General features: G+C 39.7%; 1 protein-coding gene across 1 annotated transcript in view; it reads left to right on the top strand.

Moving 5' to 3' along the window:
• ZNF827 (zinc finger protein 827) overlaps positions 1 to 18792 on the top strand; it is a 130760-nt gene that overhangs the window by 109974 nt on the left and 1994 nt on the right. The window contains exons 10-14 of the mRNA XM_045017998.1: positions 6075 to 6212; positions 7803 to 7971; positions 9451 to 9617; positions 13651 to 13842; positions 13935 to 14112. Of these exons, the coding sequence (XP_044873933.1) occupies positions 6075 to 6212; positions 7803 to 7971; positions 9451 to 9617; positions 13651 to 13842; positions 13935 to 14112 (844 nt within the window). The remainder of the gene's footprint in view (positions 1 to 6074; positions 6213 to 7802; positions 7972 to 9450; positions 9618 to 13650; positions 13843 to 13934; positions 14113 to 18792) is intronic.

Here is an 18792-nt window from a genome sequence, read left to right as displayed (position 1 = left end):
GATCTTCACCTCATCTTCAAAATCACTGCCCAGGCTTTCACTTGACCATGTGGAGTGAGTCTGCTTGTGTGGATCCCATCCTGAAGTTGTAACCTTACATCAACAACTCCAAATGCTTCTTAAATATAAAAAATGATGCACATTTTCAGAGGAATGATGGTATTGTAAATGCTAAAAGCGCCTGTTTAGGCTTCATCAGCATCTTTGATTTCACCCTTTTCAGGGGGTATTTGTAGCACAGGAAAATCCTTATAATTCATTCAAGTGGGACTCTACATGGACATAAGGATCTGCCCATGCAGGTTGCTTTGCCCCACTAGGACCACTGCTCGCAGAACAGGGAACCTTTGATTACGTGTGACTGCGTGGAGGTTTTGATATGGAACCCGTTGAAGCAGCAATTTACGTGGGTTATAGTATGAGAGATGGTATAGCTAGTGAAACAACCAAAAGTATAAACATTAATTTCTCCTTCATGTGATTTTTTTTTTGGTGACCCATAGCTTTATTCTTTTATAATAATTTTATTTATAAATCATTCTCACTGTCTCCCCCATCAAGGTAATCCTGATGCTATATGATAGCTTAAAATACAATACAGTTAAAACATTGTGAAGTGATAATGTAAAAACAGCTAAATAAAGCGATAAAGAAAATAATCAAACTATCGTGTCTCATAGTCTAAAACCAGAGTCGGAATATTCCCTTTTGTGAACTACCAGCAGTGATGTACAATGCTGATTTAGTGAATCTGGACAGTTATTTATGTACTCAGATCACACTTTGTTCTCTTCTTTGCTTTTACTTTCAACCAAATAAAGCATCCTCTCTCAGCATTTCTCAAGCAAAAGTCATCTTAAAGGCTTTTTATAAGGGATGGTGGAATATGCTGTCCATACTGATGTCACTAATTTGAGGATACAAAATCAAACTTGCCAACATACGTGTAACATGCATTGAATTGACATGAAATATTCAGTATAATGTGGCAAACTTTTGCGGTTGTAATACTGACTCGGGCTTTCTCCCACCTTCCTCTAGCCCTCTTTCAGACCATCAGCCTTACACTGCTTGTCAATATGAAATTACTAGGATTGGTGGCAAAATGACATCTGGGTGTAGCATAAAGGACAGAAACGTTGCTAACAAATTTTACTACTTTTTTATCAAGAAATTTATTGAAGATTCAAATTCAGCTTTTTTAAGTAACACATTAACTCTTTAATATGGTACACAGTGTGTAGTCTTAATTCCATACATTTACATTTCAAAACCGTTTTAAATCCATGAGTTCAGAACTCTATATATTATTACTTTTTAAAATTATGCATTCCAGTAGCACTTAGAGACCTTGCATTTCACCAAGAGTACTTTGTTTTAAAACATTTTTAACTCTTAAGTCTACGCATAACAGTATATTCTGATTTGGGAACATCAGTATTTTACACTTAAAGCTTTGAAATTTGCCTTTCACTTTGCTCTTTTTCCAGCAGCACTTTTGCTATTAAATATAGGTTTAAATCAGAAATCTTTCACCAAACACGCTTACCTGTTTTTTAAAAGGTAAGGATTTTTTGGCATACAAAACAATTATGGATTCAAAGAAATTGCAGAAGAAAAATGCCTGTTTGATCAGGTTCTTTACTCACCCAGTGTCTACAGTACCTTTTCAATCAATAGATGAGCCTGTCTTTCTCCCTATCTATAGTACATTATCAGTATTTTGTACACAATGTGGGAAAAATCTCTGTTGGTGTTTAATGAAGGAACAGTTTGTTACACAAAATTTGATAAAAGATGGATTTCTGTGGGAAGCCTACCATGTAATGGTGATTTATTACGCAACATCAGTTGGTATCAACCCAGTTCCTTCCTGTCTGACTGAATGATCCTCCATCTAAAGTATTTGTAAGATATCTACCATAATACTGTGGTATCTGAGTTGGTAAATACGTACCCACTTCAGAAAAATCACCATCACAACTGGCACTAATCAGCACCCCTATTTGCCATCCCAGCAGAGGAACCAAGAATAGAGTAGATATGATGACTGAACTATTCACTCACCACCAGAAGTGACTCTTCAGATCATTGGTGAGGTAAATTACAGAATGGGTGTGGGAAAGTTTGCTGTACCTGTTCTTTGGACAAAGAGCTTTGGTTACTATGGATGACAAAGAGTGTCCTTTCACAGCATGAAATCACTCAAAGTGATTGATTTCTATGAGAGTGAAGAGCTCAAAGAACCTTGTGGGAGGTGGTCAGCACCTCATTGCACCAGATGCTTACTTTGGTCATGATAGCTAAAGTAGGGGGCACGCTGACTAGATACTTTGCAGTATCCTAGCCAGGAAAGTGATTCAGCAACTACTGGAGAAAAATCACTGAAGGTTGCAACCCAGCAGTACAGTTTTAAAATAAAACTAAATAATTAAAAGCATCAAAAGTATCCTATTTTACATAATGGAACTAGTTTTTAACAGCTCTGGATAATCTGAAAATGGATATTTTTTTCAAGCTTTCTATGAGTTTCCTACAACTCTGATAGATATAAATCCAGCATAGGGAACAGGATATTGTATTTCAGCTTCTTGAGAGATAAAAGAAGGCCAATGACTAATACTGGAAGGAATTGTTAAGAGATGTATTTACTTCTATTTGAGTCTGCTTGTTTAGTATGTGTCCCAATTAATTCGTTTTTGTTGTGACGCTATTGAAGAAACCTGCACACTCTTGACCTTTTCTTATAATTATGACCATATTCCCCCTTTGAAGCACTGTTTTAATTATGTACTCTGAAAGCTCTACTAAAATATCTATAGCATTGCTGCAGAGTCAAAATGTTCATTGTTTTGAGCTCAAGAATATAATCAAATAAGTTGTTGTTTATTGATGTTCTTGGAAGTTGTGACATATATGGTCAGCATTCTTTTCATATTAATTTTTACAAAATGACTGATTTCACAGATGTATGAGTCATCTCACTAGAAAAATTTGTTATTATTATTTATTTATATTAGAGTAGCATCCAAAGGCCTCTATCAAATGTCAAGTCTCTGTTGTACAAATAGACATGGTATCACAGCAAAAACAAAAACAAAAAAACCCCAAACCAACAACATGTAGCTGTGGTGGTGCTGATAGGTGTGACCACCAATAAAACATGCTATAACAACTACATAAATTCCCCCCTCCCAACTAGAGAGCCTTTCTGTTATTACTTAACTTGTCAAGTATTGGAATTAATTTTTCATTCAACTGAAAAGCTGCCCAGCTCTATTCCATAAACGGAAGCAGAATTGGCACAGACAAGGAGGCCAAACCTGCAACTGCGGGGAGTCCTGGTTCATGGGAGCTTCGCCAGTGCTAGTGTGATGTTTACTACTCATGGTTCAGTGCCTCATTGCTTTGTGCAGACAGGGACCTGCAGTGATAACTTGAGCCCTACAGGACATTACAATGTCTCAGCCTTTGTGCCTCACCTCAGCTCCTGGGTGAGTCATACTGTATTTTCCTCCCCCTGCACCCGTTTAACAGGAAATCCCAATCCAGATTTCCTCTATTGCTCTAAATAAACACACCGGTTCTATAGTCCCTGATGTGTTAGCTATTCACATGGTACATCTAGAATCCCACAGATGGTGTAGAATAGAGGAGAAAGTCCCACTGAAGCTTGGCCTTTTAGTCAAGGGGACGCTGACTGGAAATGATGGCCCTTAAACAAAACAAACAAAATATTACTGAATACATTACCCAATACATTTTCCTTCTTTGATCTTGTGTACTTCTAAGTGTAGAAGTCCTCCTGCTCAACCTTAATGAGGTATTGTGTAAAAGCATCTCCTCTGACTTAGCATACTGGTGCTCAGCTTCTGACATGTACGAAGTGAGGTTGCTAACTTTCTACTCCCACAAAATGGAACACCCTTGTCCTGCCCCTTATCCAAGGCTCTGCCCCCACTCACTCCATCCCGCCTCCCTCTGTTGCTCGCTCTCCCCACCCTCACTCACTCGCTCATTTTCACCAGGCTGACACGGGGCTGGAGTGTGGGAGAGGGTACGGGCTCTGGGCTGGTGGTGTGGGTTCTGGGGTGGGACCAGAAATGAGGGGTTCACGGTGGGGGAGGGCTCTGGGCTGTGTCAGGGAACTGGGTGTGAGGACTGTGGCCGGGGATGCAGACTCTGGGGTGGGGCTGGGGATGAGGGGTGTGGGATGTAGGAGAGTGTTCTCGGTTGGGACCAAGGGGTTTGGAGGGTGGGAGGGAGATCAGGGCTGGGGCAGGGCAGTGTGGGAGGGGGTCAGGGATGCAGGATCCGGGCGGCACTTACCTGAAGCAGCTCCTGGAAGCAATGGCATGTCCCCACTCCGGCTCCTACACAGAGGTGCAGACAGGCGGCTCTGCGTCCTGCCCTGTCCACAGGCAGCCCCCCCTGCAGCTCCCATTGGCTGTGGTTCCTGGCCAATGAGAGCAGCAGAGCTGGTGTTTGGGGTGAGAGCAGCATGCGGAATCCCCACGGCTGCCCCTACACGTAGGAGCTGGAGGAGAGATATGCCGCTGCTTCCGGGAGCCACACAGAGCCACAGCAGGCAGGGAGCCTGTCTTAGCCCCGCTGTGCCACCAACCGGACTTTTAATAGCCCGATCAGTGGTGCTGACCGGAGCCACCAGGGTCCCTTTTCAACCTGGCATTACGTAGTATGAAGAAGCAAGGTGACATCACCGCTGTCCTCAAACTTCACTGGCTCTCCATTTGTTTCAGGATCCAGTTCAAAATTGCCCTCTGAAGCCTTGCTGCTCTAACTGACCTTGTGAACATTATCTCGTTCTACTCCCCCTCATTGCCTAGGATCTAACACTGCCCTTTTCTCTATCCCTCCCCTCAGTCTGGTGGTTTGAGAGCCTTCACCTCTGCATTTTCTGTCATCTGGAACAGACTTTCACTAATGGAGATTCCATCTAGTCTTAAAGTAGTTAAAACTCCCTCTTCTCTAAAGATGATTCACTCCTGGTCCTTAGCTTCTTAGTGCAAGACAAGCAGAACTCCCCAAGCTGTTGAAAGTTTTTGATCCCTAAGGGCCCTGGGAGCAGGATGAATCACAATTCAACCTTCATCAGCTGATGATCATGCTTTGCTGTCTTAGTTTAGCTGCTGCCTTTGCAACATTGCAATCAGTTTTGAACTGACCAGTTGTCAAAAGTTCCCCAAAGAAGTAAGCCAATAAAAATGAAAATGTTTGAAAACATTGCCTGAGAAAGTGAATAATAAAAATTAGTGTAAAACTTACCAACGCCTCAAAAGAGAGACCCCCAACATTGAGGGGGAGTGAAAAGGCCAGTGAAATGATCTATTTAGAAAAACAGAATTACAGTGCTTTTCTCTGCTCTCTCTTGCCTGTACCTCTTTCTCTACTGTTTATGGTTTGCCTCTTCAACTTTATAGTAATTCTAAAGTGTTCTGCAATACAGTTTGTTGGAAAGATGCCATACAAAATAGTCAGAGCTACAGTAGGCTTTTGATGGGGAAAAATTACAGTACATATTGTGTTGTGAAATTCCTTGTATACTAGCTGAGAGGAGTAACACTGGTGTGGTGGAGCCTCAGTTGCCTCAGGATAGTCTGTACAGCAGCCACTTTATTGACTTTGTAGGGATCAAAACAAAACAAAAATGCATCTTTTGTTGCCTTTTTGTTTTTGTAGTTTTATGATGGATTTGAGGTTTTATCAGATTATTGCTGCCTGTCTATACTATTCTTTTATAGTCATCTGTAACATTGCTTTTTTCGTGTTCTGCCAGGGTCCCCAAGGATGTTCTGGTTCTGTGCAAGCCCTGCTTGGGGATTTTGTATCAGAAGCTCAAATTGCTATGGACCGTGGAACAGAGGAATATTTGCAGTTTAGGTTACAGATTAAGTTAATCTCTGCTTCAGAGTTCATGTGAACTCGTGCGCCATGAACAGCAATATAGGGTTAAGAGTGTTGTCTTTTACATGATACATGAAAGTAGTCCATAGAGTGAAATCTAAGAGTTCTTTAAGTTAAAATAAGACTGTATTTATGCATTTTTGGTATAGACACAGAAAGGATAGGGCTGGATGCAGGAAACGGATTGCCATCTTGGAAATTTAATGACCAGCTCTTTCCCTGTGACGTGTGTGGAAAAGTGTTTGGCCGACAGCAGACATTGTCCCGACATCTCTCATTGCACACAGGTAAATCAAACACTTTGGCGTTCTCATTTACAGTGTCATGCAAGTTTGTTGCAAGAAAAAAATGAGGCAAGTTTCACTGCAAGGAAACACAATGTTGTGGAGTCGTCCTCTGTTCCCTTCACTTGGGATGAAGACAAGTAGAACTGGGCTAAAAATTCAAGGAGCTAACCTAACTCATTATGGCCCAACCATCATCCATTTTAGAAAACAAATGGTCAAATGGGAATTTGTCCAGTTGCCAGGTTCTGACAATATCAAACTACCTTTTGGTTACCACCAATTAAGCAAGCCTGTAAACAGGGCTCTAAAGAGAGGAGGAAAGTTGTATTTTGTTTTGGTTTTGTTTATATGAGAGGCTCTTTAAACATTAGTGACCAGCAGAGGAGACAGCCCATAGTGTTTCAAATATTAGTTAGCCTCTGGGATGTTCACCTTCATGAACTTTTAGCTCAAGTGAAGGGAGTAGAAGATGACTTTTCTACAACACCCTTTTCCATAAAATCAATGGAGCGAGATCTATTAAAATCAGCTGAAGATCTGACTCTATGCCCAATAGTTTTATATAGAGGATTTGTCTAACCAGATGTTTTAGCCAGTGTATGGTGCATGCTTTTTGGGGAGAATGTCTCAAGCTCAAGCCAAAGGACAAATGTGTTGAGATGCAATGCACAGTTTAATAAGATTAGGAAGCAAGAATGTCAGACAGTGCTGAAAAATATTGTTCGCATAATGCTGGTATATATAGTACCACTTAGTATGGCCATGCTAGAAAACCCCCAAATGGTGTTTTCTGTAGTTTTGTGATTTTTTGTTTTATCCAGATTCTGAATTTCTCTCTGTTAATGTTTGCACATTGTATTATTGTATTCCAAAAGTGAAGCAGCTTTTCTTAAAGAGGAAAGGTTTTAAGGGCAGTTTAATGTTTGGTTGTTTTTTTTAATCAAGTAAATACAAAATAAGACCTGCTGTGTGTGATGACTTTGTTGCCAAGATTTAGCGATGTTAATTTAAAAATTGTGAAGCATCAGAAACTGCTGAGGAGTTTGGTTTGGATTTTGTTTTATTGTTCTTCGAGGGGTTTTGGCTAACTTGCGTTCCGAACTTGACTACCTAAACAGATGCTTTTCTCCACGTTTTGGTAAATAAGCATCAAACTCCATAGATAGAAAGATAGATAATATGCACACAATCACCTTCAAGAACTTCAACCCTACAGAAAAAACAAGTGCTAGGTGAAGAAATGAGTTGCACATTACTGACCTGAATCTGTAGTGGCTGAGGGGCAATTCAGACCTGCAGTTACACCCGTTTTCCACAACATAAAAAGTTTTGTATTAAACTTCATACAATCTTCAGACCAAATTTCAAAAATACCCTTAAATTAGCTGAAAATGAGTCATATATATAAATTACTATTGTGAAGCCTGATAACTTTTTTCTAACCTCCTAAATGTGTCAGCCTGGATGATTCTAACAGCTGTTCAGACTTTTTAACCCAAGCAATATATAGTTGCATATTTGAAATGAGGTTTTTAAAATATCTCACTTAAGACTGATACACACACTCGAGATGATTTGTTTGTTTTTCAGAAGAGAGAAAATACAAATGCCATTTGTGCCCCTATGCTGCTAAGTGCCGTGCTAATCTGAACCAGCACCTGACTGTCCATTCTGTGAAGTTAGTGAGTACAGACACTGAGGACATTGTCAGCGCTGTCACTTCTGAAGGCAGTGGAAAGAAGCACCCTTATTATTACAGGTGAGGACTCAGTAGAGGGCCATACATGAGAGACCAGAATCCAAATGTCTTATATGCCTGTCTGCGTGCTAAAGACAGATTATGAGGATGATCCTTTTTTGTTTTAAGGTAGAACGTGACTGAAGTATTTGGCTTAGCCACATTTGACTTTACGTTCAGCAACAAAACCCACCTGGCTATGTCATGCTTCCAGGCCTTGCTAGGCACTTTGAAAAATTGTGCACTTTTAAAATGGCTTTGAAAGGCAGATAGGCCTTTAAATACCTCATGAACTTTTACCACATGTTCAACATACATCTAATAAGTTCCCTTTTACGTATGTGAATTTACTAGTGTGTACACACATTTGCGGTAATTTATAGTGCCTTCCACTTGATGCAATTAGTTCAATCATTGCAACTAAAATTTCTGTAATACATATAAACATTTCCTCTATTTTATTTCTCTCTTTGATTGCCTTAGGCAGGTATGTTTTATAATTCAACTACCTGTGAAGGAATGTTTCCATATAATAAAGAAGGCCAAAATTATGGAGGCGAGAATAGGAGCATTAGGAAAACTCATGATAATAAAAGAATGGTACAGATACAATTGTGTTGCTCAGGCATTTATTATTGACGTAAGCACTATCACATGTTCTTCAAGCTTACACCCTAGTGTGCATATAGATTACAAAATCAGTCTTATTTCAATCTAAGTGGTGGGAACAGATTTAATTACAGTCATAGAAATCAGAAATACACAAGCCCTGTTAGATTATCTCGTCCATCCCCCTTCAAGTACAAGACTGTTTTCAGTGTTCTGGCTTTGTTTAAAATGTTAATGCCTTAATTAAAACAAGAGGAAGACAGTAAAGAAAGTTAAACTATAAAGTTCCTTTCTGTTACCTCTGAACATCATTGTTATCTGCTGGTTGTAAAATTTGCATCAGTGCTCATTATTTGCATAGGTGATAATTGCTTTTGTCCAGTCAAGTAGAAGGAATCCCTGATCCCATTTTTGCTTGCTTGTACTCTGAAAGTCAGGCAGTTCTGCAGGAGATCCTGATCTGACATGGGACTGTTTCCAGGGCTTGAGAATGGCTCCTGGAGAGTGCAGCAAGCTCTCAGTTTGTCAGTGTACCAGCCTTCCTAAACATCTTGGCAAGACTGCAGCGCATCTTATTGCCCAAAGGATTCAGCTAGGTGATGTGCAGCATCTGGAATCCTTAGTTTTTAATTAACTTTATGATTATTTAGCATCATTATAGCATGTTTGGGATTGTTGCATTGGGCCTCCCTTTAATCAGGTTGGCATGGCCCTTGGTTCAGAAGCAGTTCAGCCGGCAAAAGAATTTCTCATTGAAAATTCAACAGTAGAGAAGAGATTAGTGAAGCAAGAGTTTTCTTATGAAAATGAGTAGAAGCTTTGTACATTTGTTATGGGGATTTTTTTTAATGTTTCTTACTCTTTTTCTCTTTAATTCCCTTCTGTCTGCAGCTGTCATGTATGTGGATTTGAGACAGAGTTGAATGTCCAGTTTGTTAGTCATATGTCCCTTCACGTGGATAAAGAGCAGTGGATGTTTTCTATTTGCTGCACAGCCTGCAATTTTGTCACCATGGAAGAGTCAGATATGAAGGCTCATGTCAGCACCAAGCACACAGGTGATGATCCAACACTTTCTGCTCTTGTGATCTCTCTTCTCCCCCCATTTTTCAGTGCAATCATTCACACTTCTATCAACACTCTTTTCCTCCGCTGAAATTCTTACTAATTATGGTCATGACCCCACAAAGTTGAGAAGTCTGCTTGGGGAGATCACTTTGCAGTCAGGGGGCATAAATAAAGGACTTCTATGAAGTTAAAGTTGTCAAGATCACAGGTTATTGGTTTACTTATTATTTATTTGTTTACTGGTTTATTAAAATGTAATTTGACTTCAGTAGCTGTATGGTGATTTCTGGGTGTTACACTCTTGTAATCTGGGGCATGTAGTTAATATACTAAAATTGTACTGAGTTGTGCCAATATTTGGAGTTTGTTCCCCACTCTCCAGTCTGTATGTCTGGAAACTTTGTTGCTAGAGCTCTGATCAGCTGTTGTTTTACTGTCCCGACATCATATTAAATAATTGAACAGGTCGTGTTTTTGACTTCTGTGTTTCTCTGGTTCTGTTCACTTACCAGCAGAAGAAAAGAACTTCTACATTACCTCTGATTAATGACAATTTTCAAATAAACCACATATATTTATTCCAGCTAATGAAGCCTGGCATAATGTAAGGAGAGGAAAATTAGAAAACTCTTAATTTCTCTCTCAGTATCACCCGTCATAAGGATTTTGTCGTCAGAAACTAGCTGACAATTTTGTAGACAGTTATATTAGGGAGAATTGAATTCAGCTGTCTCTTCCATCACTGTATTGGCTTTGCAGTTCTACGAGGAATAAAATTGGATTTTTTTCCCCTCAACTTGCAAATAGATGCACTTCATATTTCTGTAGTTGCATTAAATCAGTGAAAGTCCACAGAGGGTTCTGTGCTAGTGCAAAGTACTGATATGATTCCCATCTCCATAGTATCTGAACACCTCACAAACATTATGAATTTATCATCACAAAACCCTTATAATTATCCCCCTTTTACAGATGAGGCAAGTGGAGATTGTCATCCAAGGTCACATGGAAAGTCTGTAGCAGAGCTGGGAATTGAATCCAGATCTGCTGAGTCCCATTCTAGTGTCTTAAGGATTGGAGCCTTTGTCGGTGAAAATTAAACACTATGACTTGAAAGTATGCTGAAAGCACATATATTGTTGATGAAGAAGGTGCCTTCAAACACTCACTGTTCTGACCAGACAACCTGTAAGGTGTATAGTTTTAGCTCTACACAAGTGATGTGTGAAACATTCATTAATTAGTGGGAGATGAGTTCCTAGTGTGCTGTGTCCAATGCTGAAAAATATACTTTAAAAATGTTAAATATTGAAAAGCTGTATTTAAAATATATGCATGCGGTAAGCACAAGTAACTTTGCTTGTATCCATTATTCTTCTATATAAGCCTGCATTTATTCCTAGGGCTTTACTGCTGATGTCATAAATGGTAGGAGTGTTGCATTCTCAATTTAGACATCAGCAAAGACTTTTTGGAGATTTATATGCTTCTGTACCTTCTGGAATCATCTATCCTGTGCAGTAGTCTTTGTGTTAAAAGCTCATATCATTTTAGAGTCAGAATTAGGAAATGCCTCTGTTACACATTTTTGTTCTCTAAGTAGATCAATGACCCACAGAGCAAGTTTTCACTCTTTCACGTCTTCCTTCCCCCACTTCCTCTATGTTTCCAATAATACTGTAGACATTTGGACCCATATTTTAAAAACTTGAGGCCCAAGACCGGTGTGCAAATAGGTTCGGGTAAATGCAGATAGGTAGGTAATTAGCCATTTGGCATATTTGCCCAATTTGTGCATACCATTTCTGCAATATGCAGATGACAAATTACACCTGCATTTTTGTATGAGAACCAGGGGCTTTCATTTTTTAAAATGAAGCCCATAAAACAAATCCAACTTGGTGTTTCTGCAAACCTTTGTGGAACTTAAGAAATGCAAACTCAGAAATTGCTTTATGAATCCATATGCATCTCTAACTGTTCTCTGTAAACACTGCTTACAGGTACTTATTTTTAGTTATATATTTTATGGACAATCACTGCAGCATTTCATCGAAAACTTAATCTGTACTGGGCGAAGCTGGAGAGGAGTCTCCTAGTGAATTTAAATGTGGCAGGGTTTCAGGGGAAACTCACACCCAAAGGATAGCCTCTCTAACATAGTCTGGTTTAAAAAATAATTTCAGCTCTCATCTGTAAATTATGTTTCCAGAGTGCATATCCAAGAGTCAGAATTTGGCATCTCTGCATTCTGCAGGTCTTTGTTCTGTATGAAAATGAAGCACATTTCTTTATGGAGTCATTGTGCTTTGAACTTTCTGTTTTGGGTTCAGTAAGTGATGCTCATGGCACAGATGTGAAGAAGGCCTTCATTTTACACAGATGTGCTTTATTCTGGGCATGATTTCCAGTTAAATGGAATCACCATTTTATCCCTAAGAGAAACAATGGTGAAATTGAACAGTTTGTTTTAGACAGATATAAAAGATAATAAAGCAGTTGAAAAGGCAAAGAATAAAACTTTGGACAGGACCAAACCATGAGTTTTTCTGTCTGGTTCTTTGATTTTTTGTTTTAAATATTTCAAGTATTGGATATCAAATCCAGTTTTACAAATATTTGTGTATTTTGTTGTCTTCTGATGACTCTTAATCTTAAAAAATATTTTCCATTCATCATATTGAATTCAGCTATTTAGCTGCTGATTGAGCAAACTCTGATCCTCATATTTAACCTAACTCTGACTTAATGAAACTACTCATCTGTTTAGAGTTAAGCCTGTCCATTACTGTTTGCAGGATACAGACTTTAGTTAAGAAATCTTATCGCATACATAGGATTAGGATTTTAGTTAGGTTCTGCTTTTTATGCAACTGATTAGACTGAGGCATAACAGGTCCAATAATTTGCCTATTGCCAAATAAGGTTCATTGCAGATTATTACCCAAATCCTCCTTGCTCCCAGTCCAATGCTATAACATCTAGACCAGAGGTAGGCAACCTATGGCACGCGTGCCGAAGGCGGCACGCAAACTGATTTTCAGTGGCACTTAACACTTCCCAGGTCCTGGCCACTGGTCTGGGGGGCTCTGCATTTTAATTTAATTTTAAATGAAGCTTCTTAAACATTTTTAAAACTTTATTTACTTTACATACTACAATAGTTTAGTAATATATTATAGACTTATAGAAAGAGACCTTCTAAAAAAGTTAAAATGTATTACCGGCACGCGAAACTTTAAATTAGAGTGAATAAATGAAGACTCGGCACGTCACTTCTGAAAGGTTGCTGACCTCTGATCTAGACAACCTAATCTCCATACTTAGCTAGCATGTATTGCTCTTCTGAATTGGCGCCCTTTGGAATGTTATGTGCTTATTGTACACATATGGAATCCCTAACTGATTCAAACTCTATATCCAGTTGGGTGAAGTCTGTGTGTGTGTTTGCTTTTTCCTAAAATTAGTTTTTCCTCATTAAAAGATTCTAATGATAACCAATCCTTAAGAGAAGACTACTAACTTCATGCATCCAGCAACATGGAAGTCTTCTATAAACTCCATCTTTATAACACAAACTATTACACAGCTGTCAACAACCCAAATTTATCTCAAATGTAGTTTGTTGTGCTATGTAGTAGATGACAATGGTACTTTTAGTTTTAAGTGCACTAGCACCTAAGCAGAGAGGACCGGATTTTGACAGATATTTAGGCACCTAAAGATGAAGATGAAATCAATGGGAGTAAGACACCTAAGCACTTCTGGAAATGGAAAGGTGCTTATCTTAATATGTAGACACCCTGCAGAAGGGAGGCAATGTAGCCATAATGCTTAAGAACAAATTGATTTATACTAAACAAGCTCACCTATGAGTTCAAAATAACTTTGCTTCTCCTTTTAACACAAGTCACTTTTTTTGAACCTATGAATACATAGGATAGGATAACTGGAAATCTATCACAGAGGTTGAGTTTTCCCCCTTATACTAATGAGCAAGTGGACTTTATTCTTGTTTTTCAGGTGAAGAGCGGAAAACACCCAGTGAATCAAACAGCCCTTCTTCATCATCTCTGTCAGCACTTAGTGATTCTGCCAATAGCAAAGAAGATGCAGATGTTACCCAAAAAACCAAGGGTTCAAACAACCTACTAGTAATTTCCGTAGTGCCTGGTAGCCAGACCTTATTGAACACTGAAGAGAAATCGGAGAAAGGTAAAAGCTGGTTAAACAGACAGACTCCTTTCTTCCAAGCAAGGGAACTGGATGGAACTTGTGTAATATGTGTCCATATTTTCATTTTTCAGGTTTTGAATGTGTTTTCTGTAACTTTGTCTGCAAAACAAAAAACATGTTTGAGCGCCATTTGCAAATCCACCTGATTACACGGATGTTTGAGTGTGACGTGTGCCATAAGTTCATGAAGACACCTGAGCAATTATTGGAGCACAAGAAATGCCACACTGTCCCCACCGGTGGGCTCAAGTAAGGAAAGCAAGTACACAAACTTTTACTGTGTTAAGCATCTCCAATACTGTGTGGGGATAGGTAATAAAGGAAGTAATTTAGAAGGGGTTGGTTAATGTCTGATGATCCAAAGTCAGGGCTACCATTTTTATCTTTAATTGGGTAACATAGCCCCAGCCCTCTCGGTTGAATGTAGTTTGTTTATTATATTATTATTATTTATTTATGTATTTATTTATTATGTGTGTTACCAGAGTGCCTAAAAGCACTAGTCATGGAAGTGGTAGGCATTGTACAAACACAGTCCCTGCCCCACAGAGCTTACAATCTAAATATAAGACAAGAGACAACAACTGGAGAAAGACAAGACAGAGGAGTACAAAGAAACAATGAACCAGTGTTGGACATGACGGTAGGCTGTGGTCTCACACACCAGCAGCCTAATTGTTGCCAAGTGTATTGTAGGTATCATGGCAAAGGATAGTTTAGAACCAACCACTGGGTTTGAAAGCAGTGGTCAGTGGATGCCACAAATGTAATGGGTGACAAAATTATTCCACTTAGTTTGCAGCCTGCCTTTCAAAGGAAAAGTGAAAAAGAAAAATAATCTAAAAACCAAAGGCTTTTACCCTGAGGCTAGCTCAGATACAGTCTGCAAGCTTTTGTTTATGTAACAAAGTATAAAGTCATTCTAACTTTCCCAATTATGTACAGCCTTTTTCAGTTCCTAATGCAAAGACAATCTTCACCAGTAATCATGCATGTTTTTGTTTTCAAAGTGGAAAAGATTTTTGTATCCCAAGACTCTGTATCCCTAATTTTTGTTCCTTTTTAAAGGTTTTTTGGGGGAGTGGGAAGAAGTGATGTTCTCATAGTGAATACACAGAGCCCCTGTTTTTTTCCCTGTTAATACCTGAAGAAATGTCCTTATTACAAATGCAGGTGAATAACATAAGCAGATATTCTCCAGTGTTTTGGTTTGGTTTTTTTCCCTCTCCAAGTATCTTTTCAGTTCTGGGTAATTTTTGTTGTCCTCTCTAGCTGCATGAGTATTGAATACATTGATGTGTCAGTATTTTTTGTTCCATATTATTAATTTTGTGTTCTCTGTTGTAAAAATACAGAATCTGTAAATGTAACAAGGAAGGAAGTAGTTTAGCTGTACATTTGTATACATGTTCCCTCAGTCATTTCTTAGATTACAATATTGTTTTTAAATTATAGGCTAGTCACAGGGTTTAATAATTAATTTATAAATTATAAGGTGACCACTAACAAATACTGTATATACTCAATTATAAGCTGGTTCGTTTATAAGCCGACCTCCACAAGATGGATAAATAAAAATGGAAAATTTTTATGAAACGTTAATAAGCCGACCCTATAATTCAGGAGTCAGCAAACTTTGGCTCCCAGGCCATCAGGATAAGCCGCTGGTGGGCCGAGTTGGTTTGTTTACCGCAAGCGTCTGCAGGCACGGAGATAAACCTAAGTAAACAAAGTGTCCCAGCACGCCAACTGCTTACCCCGACGGGCCGGGACAGCAACTGGTGCGGAAATTTTTGTGGGGAAGAGAAGCTGGGAGTCAGGGGAGTAACCCCTGTGACCACCCCTCCCCACATGACCCAACCCCTAGCTGGGGATCCCCACACTCTCCCCCTGCAGCCCAGGGGAGGATGTCTCTGGCCTGGCTGGAGCTGCTCCGGCAGGCTGGGCAGCGCTGCCACAGCCTGCTCCGGTGGGCCAGACTGGGCGGCGCGGCTGCAGCATGTTCCAGCAGGCTGGGCTGGGCAGCACAGCCGCAGCCTGCTCTGGGGGGTGGGGCCAAGCGGCACGGCTGCAGCCTGCCAGCCCCGGAGCTGCAGCTGCTTCGGAGGCTGGGGGGAGAGCAGCATGGCCAGAAGCGGAGAGACTCTGGCCCCGCCTCTTCGTTTTTGGCTGTGCTGCCTCTCCTTGCTCCCTCTGTTGGGGGCAGGGGCTGTGTCCCACCTCTCCCTCTCTATACCCGTTCATAAGCTGACCCCCTTCTCTGGTGCTTCCCTTTTTTACTAAAAAAAAATTGGCTTATGAACGAGTATATACGGTACTTTCAAAATATCCTCGTATCCTCTGCTAATACAGCATTTTCTTTAACCATTTAAGTGGATTAACTTGCTTGAAAAGATATTGGTAATGAGTCAGAAAAAAAACTTTGTCTTTGCCTAAGCTGCAATTGAGAGACCAAGCAGTGGTCACAGAAATGTCCTTACAATGTAACAGTGTCTAAATTAATTTTCTGTGATAGAACTACTTGTGCTGTATTTCCTGTTCATAATGTAGATAATACAATTTTTGTGCATAGCTGAGGACATTGAAAGAGTTTCAGAATTGTCCAGGAAAAGTACAGATTTATGTAGGTGTGTCTGAGTTGGGCATGGGTTACTGCATTAAATTGCAATTTGTCTGTTCCTTTTACCAATCTTCCTTTTAAGAAACCTTCATTAGTTTTAAGAAATAAGCGTTGTCCTTTGAGAATTGTCTGTATAGACCCCTGTTTCTAGAGTGCACACGAACCCTTGTGTCAAAGCTGGAACACTCAGACAAACAGTGACTGTTGGGTATGCATGCATGCTCCCTCCTCAATGTGATGTTATATGAGGACTCACGTCCCATTCCTCTGTTTGTTCCAGCCACTTCAGGCAGTAAGGTTAGAACTGTTTCAACCGTAAGGTTCAACACACCAGCACTCCCTGCATCCCTCCTTTTGTTGTATTTGTTGACCAAATTAATGTTAGTGTATTGTAAATGTTACATTAATACTTTTCTGGTTTAGTTTTCATTAGCAGTAAGGTAAACCATTTTTAGTTTAGCTAAATCTGTGCATTGCGCATTTTGGTGGATTGGTTCCATCTGCCAATCAAACTCTTGTATCAAGCTCAATAGTTCCATCAGTCAGGGGTCTGTATTTGATTCTGATGTGATGACTGAATCTGGGAAGGAAACCAGATTTAGACAGTATGCATCTTGCAAGAACACGACATCTGTCTCGGCTGCACATACCAGTTGCCTTTTGTCCCTGGGTGTAATCTATGCTGAATCTATTCTCTGTGCCAGGAAAGACCGTGAATCTTGACTCAAGTGTTCCTGATGTAAGGAGCTTTGAAGGTTTCTCAGGTTAGCTCTGACATATGAGGTGGGCGAGGTAATATCTTTTATTGGACCAACTTCTGATAGTGAGAGAGACAAGCTACTTACTGCATACATCAGGCTAGCTCTGGCAGTCCAGCTAAGTTATCTCCTTGTCCTTCTTCAGTTACACAATATAGAGGCAAGTTGAGAGCTGAATCTGATAAAAAGCTTTGTTCTGAAGAAGCCCAAAGAGATCTAAATATCAAATAGGTTTGTACTTTTCTGCTTCCTGTTCAACACCAAGGATGGAGTGAAAGATGAGGAAAACCATTATTCCTCCAGTTTTTATCCAGAAAGAAATCTTAAGATTCTGATCCAAAGAGAAGTCAGCACCAAGAGAGGTAAGTATGAGTGCTGCCTTGACATCAGAATCCTTGGTTCTAGTACAGTTAATTGCTTTGGCATCGTCATTGCAAGGCTGCTTTTTTGGATCAGCATATTTTTATGGACCAAGAATATTGATTGGTTGCTACTATCCATCTGTCCTTTTGTTAGTCATCATCTTCCTCCCTATGTTTAAAGGTGACTTGGTTAGATAAAATTAAACTTGTGTATGCCTCCTAGATTTTTTATTGTAGATTTAACAAGTCTATGGGAGAGATGGTATCTGCTCCGAGATTGTCCTAAATGGAATACATTTTCTGTGTATCTGTAAGGCTGCTACCTGGAGCTCTAGTCATACTTTTACTTAGCTTTACTCTTTTTAGCTTAGCAGGTAGATCTAAGACAAGTTTGGGAGAACAGTTCTGCAATCTTTATTTAATTAATATACTTCAGAGCCACTGCAAACAGCTACCTTCTCCAGCCTCCTCTCAAATACAGTACACATGCTAAATAGAGTCAAAACTCACCCACTTTCTTTGGTTTGGTTTTATTAATGAAGAAATTAACTATCGCAATGTTTAAACCAACCTTCAGCCACATAGGGTTGTTCCTCTCTCCTGATTTACTCAGCCCACAACCTAGATCCTCCCTTTATAGTGAACCACCACCACCTCCCTAATATCCAAGTGGACTAATGAGTCACTTGCTTCAATGAGTCAGCAGAACCCACTCAATTTTCCCCAGCAGTATCAAGATCTGCCAACAAGGAGGAGTATTTCAGGCAAACACTTCCAGCCACTTTTACCCATCTCTTTTGAGTTAGTGCTGCTAATTAATTTCCCAGTTACAGACACTATGCAAATGAGATAGCTTACTTACCAGAAATTGTAGTTCTTTGCATAGATTGTATAGACCTACCTTCTACCCCACTTCTTTTTAGTCCTTTTATCAAAGATTTTGAGTAAGTGGAAGGAAGTGAAGGGAGTGGAGCTGTGGCATTCAGTTTCACAAGGGAGCATACCCTTGGTGCCAGTAGTTACTGACTTCACGTGTTCTGCATTGAGTTTTGTCTTCAGTGCCAGGAGTGGGGATCAGTACAATCTACTTGAAAAAAAAACTACAGTTACTAGTAAGTTCCTTTTTCGTTTGTGTGGTAAACAGAGTAGGTACTGACTGAACTTCCCACTAACAAACCTACTTTCTGTT

The sequence above is a fragment of the Mauremys mutica genome, chromosome 5 (assembly GCF_020497125.1).
Source record: "Mauremys mutica isolate MM-2020 ecotype Southern chromosome 5, ASM2049712v1, whole genome shotgun sequence".
In the NCBI taxonomy this organism is placed as follows: Eukaryota; Metazoa; Chordata; order Testudines; family Geoemydidae; genus Mauremys; species Mauremys mutica.
This window is presented reverse-complemented; position numbering and strand designations above follow the sequence as displayed.